Genomic DNA, 6582 nt, shown 5'->3' with positions numbered 1-6582 from the left:
AGTTGTAAGACACTCACTGCATCCAGAGAGCACACTGGTCAGGCTCTGCCTCACACCCACTGCCTGCAAAACCCCACTCTGGTTTTTGAGTCACAGGATCAGCACGGCATCCAGGGGTTGTCAGGGCCCTCTGGAGCTCCCCCAGTGCAACCCCTGCCAGAGCAGGATCACCAGAGCAGTCACACAGGAACACGGCCAGGGCTTTGGGTGTCTGCAGACAAGGAGACTCCACAACCTCTCTGGGCAGCCTGGGCCATGCTCTGCCACCCTCACAGTGAAGAAGTTTTTCCTCATGTTGGGCTTGCACTTCCTATGCTCCAGTTTGTGACCATCGCCCCTTGTCCTGTCTCTGGGCACAACCGAAAAGAGCCTGATCCCATCCTCCTGACACCCTCACAGTGAAGAAGTTTTTCCTCATGTTGGGCTTGCACTTCCTATGCTCCAGTTTGTGACCATCGCCCCTTGTCCTGTCTCTGGGCACAACCGAAAAGAGCCTGATCCCATCCTCCTGACCCCACCCTTTAGATATTTATAGGCATTAATGAGTCCCCCCCTTCAATCTCCTCCAGGCTGAACATCCCCAGCTCTCCCAGCCTTTCCACCTATGGGAGATGCTCCAGTCCCTTATCATGTCAGTGACTCCACACTGGACTCTCTCCAGTCACTCTTTGCCCTTCTTGAACTGGGAGCCCAGAACTGGACACAATATTCCAGATGTGTATGAGTTCATGTGTCACAGGTGAGATGGGCCCCTTTTAAGGGACAGTCTAAGATGCTCGGGCTTCTCTCATCTGCAATGACTTTTATGGGGGTCTGGGTGATGGAGCTGCTTTGAGCAGGATGAAAAACTCATGATCCAGGAATTCGTCCAGGCTCAGGAATGTATGGGGGGGGCACAGAGAGTGTGTGAGTAATTGGCAGCAAAGGAGTGGTGACACAGAAAAACACCTACCTGTAATACAGAAAACAATCTTCAGGTCATCTTCTGTGGATCAGACTTTTGAATATATACTTCTATATTATGTATAAAATTGTATTTCCTCCCAAACCCCACACCTGCTGACAGAAGCCCAGATTCACAGGTGTCAAAGGACTGACTGGAATTGTCCTCATCAGACATCCCAGGTCCAGCAGTGACTTTCACAGGGGAAAGCCCTGGGAAAAGATGGGGGGCAGTGGTGCAGGAGGACAAGGCTGTCCTGGCCTAGCTGGATTACAGAGTAGACACAGAGAAGCTGCATGTGGCTGAGAGAAGGAAATGGGTTAACAGTGGTATTTCTTGACTCTGTCCTTCAGTGCCATTCTGAATTTGGTTTTATTGCTGCCCTGGTGCAGGGAGTCCACCACCATCTGCTCTGCAAAGCCAACCATGGCACGAAGGTTGAAACTCACCCCATGTTTCTGGAAATGCAGGCTCTCCTTTCGTTCCTGTTGGGCAAAAAAACACCACTGTTTGCTCTTCACCTTCCACACCCTGCCCTTCTCTCCTCCAGCCCTTGGCATCATTTGCTTGTCAAGGCAAATCCCGCTGCACTGGCAGAGGGCTGTGGAGTTAGGGGAAGTGTTCAGCTCACCTGCACACACAAGAAGGGCACAGAGAGTCAGGAGGAGTCACTCAAGGTCTGCTCTGCCCCGGCCACTCCCAGACCCACCAGAGGAGAACCCCCAGGCCCATCTGCACAGACCCAGGAGAGCACAGAGGGACAACAGTGGCTGGGAACCCACATCACAGACTCTTGTAGTTGTGACCAGCAGCCTCAGTCACTGGGAGAAGCTCTTTGGGTCACCTCTAGCAGGTCCACAAGGTGGCTGCCGGTGGGGTGAGACACATTATAGATGCACAAGGAGCAGCAGCCTTGCCTCCCTGGGGCTCTCTGCATTGGACCCAATGTGGTATATTTTCCCCTGACATCTGGTTTGGGGCTGGGAGGTCCAAATGGCAAGACTGACCCAAGAAGTGTCTCTGTTGGACACAGCTGCTCTGCCTGCTGCTAGCCAGCCCATGGAGCTGAGTCCCAGCATCTTGTGCCAGTGAGTCCCATGGGGCTGGGACATGTGGGACTGGTAGAGAGACAAGCTCCTCTGGTGACTGTTTCAGCCGAGCCCCTGCCTTTTGCCATAGCACAGGAAGATCAGAGGTCAGCCCAAATCTGGCTGGTCCCTCAGGCTGGGGGGGTGAACCTCTGATGTTTCTGGAGCTGATGGTGTTGGGCAGCAGCATCAGGAACCCCCTGTTGCAGGTTTGGGAGAGGGGTTGCCCACACCACCTACAATGGGCCACAGATGTCACCAAACAGCCCCATCCCACCCAGTGGGATAATTTTATTTCTCTCTAGTTGCTCCCACATGGTGTATTGCTCCAGAACAGCACAGGGTGGAAGTTTAACCAAACCAGCTCACACAATAAACTCAGCACAGTGTGATTTACCTTTGGGTCCTGGGTAACCAGGCTCTCCAGCTACTCCTGCAAGAGACAAGAGGAGAATACTCATCACAGATGACTCAACACACGGAAATTACTGTGGCTCCCCAGGTGGCTGCTCCATATGTCCCAAATGTACAAGAGAGGATGTCAAGTGGTGCAGAGCCATGCTGAGTGTCCCAGCTGGTGCTGCCAACCCACCCCTTTTCAGGAAGAGCAGGACACAGGAGAGAGGGAACTGCTGCTGAGTGCATGGTGGATTCACAGCTCTGGGTCACTTTTTGTGGGGGCTTTCTGTTTTCAGTCAGACCCCAAAAGATTTTGGGCAATAGCTGCTTTGTCAGTGGGTTCATCCATCCCCTGGAGGGGTTTCAGCTGAAGCCTTGGGTGCTTTAGGCCAGGAAACAGCTCACATTCAACATGCACAGGGCTGTTTTCCCAGCTGGTCAATGAGCCCGTGCTCAGCGCCTGGGTGCCACCTTCTGCTGGGAGCTGGTTTCTTTGGAGGAGATGCTTTTCCAATGTCCACAGCACACAGATCCTGCTGAGGACCTTAAGCACAGCCTGGATGGAGTGCAAGCAGATTTCTCAGCAGACCTTTTCCTCTTTCCAGAGGCTCATCCCATGGCAAAGAAACTCCAATTCCCTCCTTGCTTCACCCTGTGCTAGCTGTTTCCTGGTGGTCTGAGCCCACTCTTCTGGTCAACTGGGCTCCAGCTGCATCACACACCAAGGGTAGGAGTGGAGAGTGGACAGGGGCCTGATTTTAGGGTGAGGGTCAGTGAGGAACTTTGAGAAGAGGAGTAATGTCTTCCTCTGTGATGTGGTCCCACCCAAGGACACTGTTTCTACTGTCACACACACAAAGCCCATGCATGACCCATACCTACACCGCTTTGGGTCTGTTTCTTGGACTCCAGAGTTCATCTCTAGACCCAGTCTCCCCGTGCATGCCCTGAACTTGGGCAGACTTGAGGATTAGAATTGAATGTGCTAAGTATTACCTTTTGCACCAGCTGGTCCTGCTTTCCCGGGGAGTCCCTGGGCCCCCATCTCTCCTGCAAGGAAAGATGCAGTTTGTATGTGCACATTGCAAACTGACCAGCGGGGAGATGATGCAGGAGCCCGGGCAGCTGGGCCTTACCTTTAGCAGAAGCAAGGAACCTGTGTTTTGTTAATTAGAGCCAATCTTGAGACATACTTTACTGCGTTTCTTCTACTGAAGCTACACTAATCTGGCACTGACAGTGTAAGCCCTAATTTGCAGTTCACAAATGAATTCCTATGAGTTTTATACACCTTGGAGACAGACCATGGATTTTGCATGGTGGATCTGCTCCCTCTGCTAATGTGATTTAACTTCCCTGTGCAAATCCTGACGGGTTCCCATCTCCCTCGCTTCCCGGGGCAGGGGGTGCCAGTGCCGTTCCCAAACTATTCCCCAGTAGACGTGCAGGAGCATCACAGCCCCCCTCCCACCCAGGCTCAGTCCAAAAGGGGTTTGGTAAGGGCTCGGAAAATAAAGGGGTGTTTTTATTGTAGAAGAAACAAGTTATGACACTTCACACCCCGGGAATGCTGCAGACTTGTGAGGGCAAAAAAGACGACTCCGTGTGTATCAGCACACCCCTAGAGGGGCTATTTTCTGCTCCTATCCAACTCTCACTGCTGCTGCAGCTGCCGCCTGCTTCCCCTACCCAAAGCAACCCAAACCACCTCATATCACAGTGCTCAGTGCTGGCTTTTGGGGCCTCACCTTTGGTTCCTGGGAGACCTGGTTCTCCTTTTGGGCCAGAGGCACCTGGGATCCCTGGGCATCCCTGGAGAACGGCGAGCCGGTCAGCATCACCGAGTCCCACTATTCTCAGCTCTGGAAATGAAGACAGTCTTTGTGGAGATTATCAAGGCTCTGAAATGTCTCGGACAGGAACCTGAACCTTCTGGAGTTCAGGAACGGTGCAAGCAAAAGCAATGAAGGTGGAAGTTTGGAGGTGTCGTACGGGCTAACAGATGACATGGAGGATCCCACATATTAGAGGAGCTACACACCAAATCTCTGGCTTCAGGGGAGTTCAGTGGGAGAGGAGGCTGTTATATATGGCATTACATGCATGACAAACATGCTGTAGCTTAACAAAACAAAAGCCGAATGTGCCCTGGGGGAATTTGACAGCAAACATTGAAGAACCTGTGGACAATGAATGTTCTACCAAATTTCCTGACAGCAGGTCAGTTTGCAATCACCCTTATCACTGTTCTGAGGAATACAGGCAGAAAGCTGTGTTAGCACAGCATCCCCAAGCTGCCGGGGTGCCTGGCACACAGCAAGCGCTTGACTGATCTGCTGTATTGCTCTGTGTCATTTAGACAATGCACCACGAGCAAAAACCCTTCCCCAGGGTGGGAAACCTCAACGGGGACAGCCTGGAGATCCCACTGGTGACCTGGGGAGGATGCTGCATCTTCAGCTGCAGCCAGTGGCTTTGTAAAGTGGCTGCTGAGACCTCATGCTGAGACGTCATCCTCCCCTTCACCCTCCTCCTGCTTGCAGCTGAATTTTAAAAAACATAGAAGGGAAAAAATCATATCCCCCATCCTGTCCCGCAAGCTCCTGGTGTGATGGGGGGATATGAAACCAGCTGTCTCAGCAGGGTGGCAGCAGGATTTGTGCCCCACTCACCTGGGCAGGTGTCCTGGCCATCACAAACGGTCGCTGTTAGGCTGAGCAGGGCCAGGAGGGTTGGAGCTGCCCACCCCATGGCTGGCACCGCTCTCTGTGCGCCTCTCCTCATCCACGGCCCAGGCACTGTGGTTAGCACTGCCCCATCTAAGCCTTTTATACCCAAGGAAAAGCCCCAGCCTAAGCTCCACCTCTGCGCTTGCCCACTGCCTGCTCCCAGGGCTGGGACCCAGTCTGGGTCTGATGCTGTTCCTCAGATAAGCCACTTTCCACAAGTCTGATAAGAAAGTCCTTGCCTGGTTGCCTCAGCTTGACAGGATGAGCAGATGCCTCTGAGCTGCCAGGAAAGGAGAGGACTACGCAGGACAGCTATAGAGTGACTTGTACACCCCTCTTCTCTCATCCGTACAGCCTGTGCTGCCCATCTGGGATGGACTTGTGTCTGTCCCATGGGGCAGGTGGAGAAGAGCCAGCCCCTAGCACTGAGAAGCCTTCTCCTACCCAGTGCTTTATATCCTGTGCTCGGTGCCTGGAAATGGCAGTGATGCCTTGATCCAACCATCTGGAGGCAAAAGCTGCTGCCCTCAGCTGCTTCCCTTGGTAAATCACTGCAGACAGCAATGGTAAAACTGGCCTTGCAGATTACCCCATCACTACAGCCTCTCCAGGGCTCCAGGCTAGATCTGCCCTACTAAATTAAAAAAAAAAAGGCAAATTGAATGTGTTGCCCAGCTTTTCCCAGTTGAAGCGTTAGCACTGCGGCCAGCTCTGGGCTGGGCTGAGAATGCACGTTGTGGAGAAGCTGTGATGTATCTGCCCAGCACCGATGCACCCCCGTCGGTGGTACCTGCTGTGGGTGTCATCCAGCCTGGGGGACACCTGGGGATGTCCCTTTTCTTCCATCCGAGGAAAGCAGCAGTGTCCTTGTGGATGCAGCTATTTTTGGGAAGCTACCAATGAACAAGCTGGGTTCAAAGTAGGTCAGGCCCCTGAGGGTAGATTTTGAAATTGGTCCAGTGATCAATATGTCCTGTAATTGCTTTTCCTTATCCCAGGATCCAGTGAAGGTTGCTGAGGGCTGATCATTTGCACCATCAGCAACTCTTTTTCTATGGAGATTGTCCCTTGAGCCCTGGGAAATGGCTCAAAAAGTCCAGGATCACTTTGGGGATGCAAAAAGAAGGATTTTAAGCACACTGGGTGAATGGGGAGCACTTCTGAACACTGTGACCCATCACTTCACCTCTAGAGACATAAATGCCAAGGGTGAAGTCCCCAGAATTGAACTGATCTGCAAATGCCCAAGAAATTAAGCTTAGCAAACCAGAAGGCACAATCAGATGACAGAAGAGCTTCAAAAAGTTCATGTGGGAGCACCATGACTGTGTACAACAGGGGATTCAGCACTGATTAATTCAAAATTGTAGGTGAAATCCTGGCTCCTGGTAGGATCCTGGGGCTTTGCTGCCACCAGGACGCT

General features: G+C 52.4%; 1 protein-coding gene across 1 annotated transcript in view; it reads right to left on the bottom strand.

Moving 5' to 3' along the window:
- The window catches only part of LOC104536843 (ficolin-2-like), a gene marked incomplete at its 5' end in the record, with an annotated part of 7736 nt that extends 2297 nt beyond the window's left edge, over positions 1–5439 (bottom strand). The window contains 7 exon segments of the mRNA XM_010179570.1: positions 1722–1735; positions 2410–2464; positions 3427–3480; positions 4179–4292; positions 5103–5191; positions 5193–5284; positions 5286–5439. Coding sequence (XP_010177872.1) covers positions 1722–1735; positions 2410–2464; positions 3427–3480; positions 4179–4292; positions 5103–5191; positions 5193–5284; positions 5286–5439 — 572 coding nt within the window.
- Between the last annotated feature and the right edge of the window lie 1143 nt (positions 5440–6582).

The sequence above is a fragment of the Mesitornis unicolor genome, unplaced genomic scaffold (genome assembly GCF_000695765.1).
Source record: "Mesitornis unicolor isolate BGI_N332 unplaced genomic scaffold, ASM69576v1 scaffold10252, whole genome shotgun sequence".
NCBI lineage: Eukaryota > Metazoa > Chordata > Aves > Mesitornithiformes > Mesitornithidae > Mesitornis > Mesitornis unicolor.
Note: the sequence above shows the minus strand (reverse complement) of the source record. Positions and strands in the feature narration are given on the sequence as shown.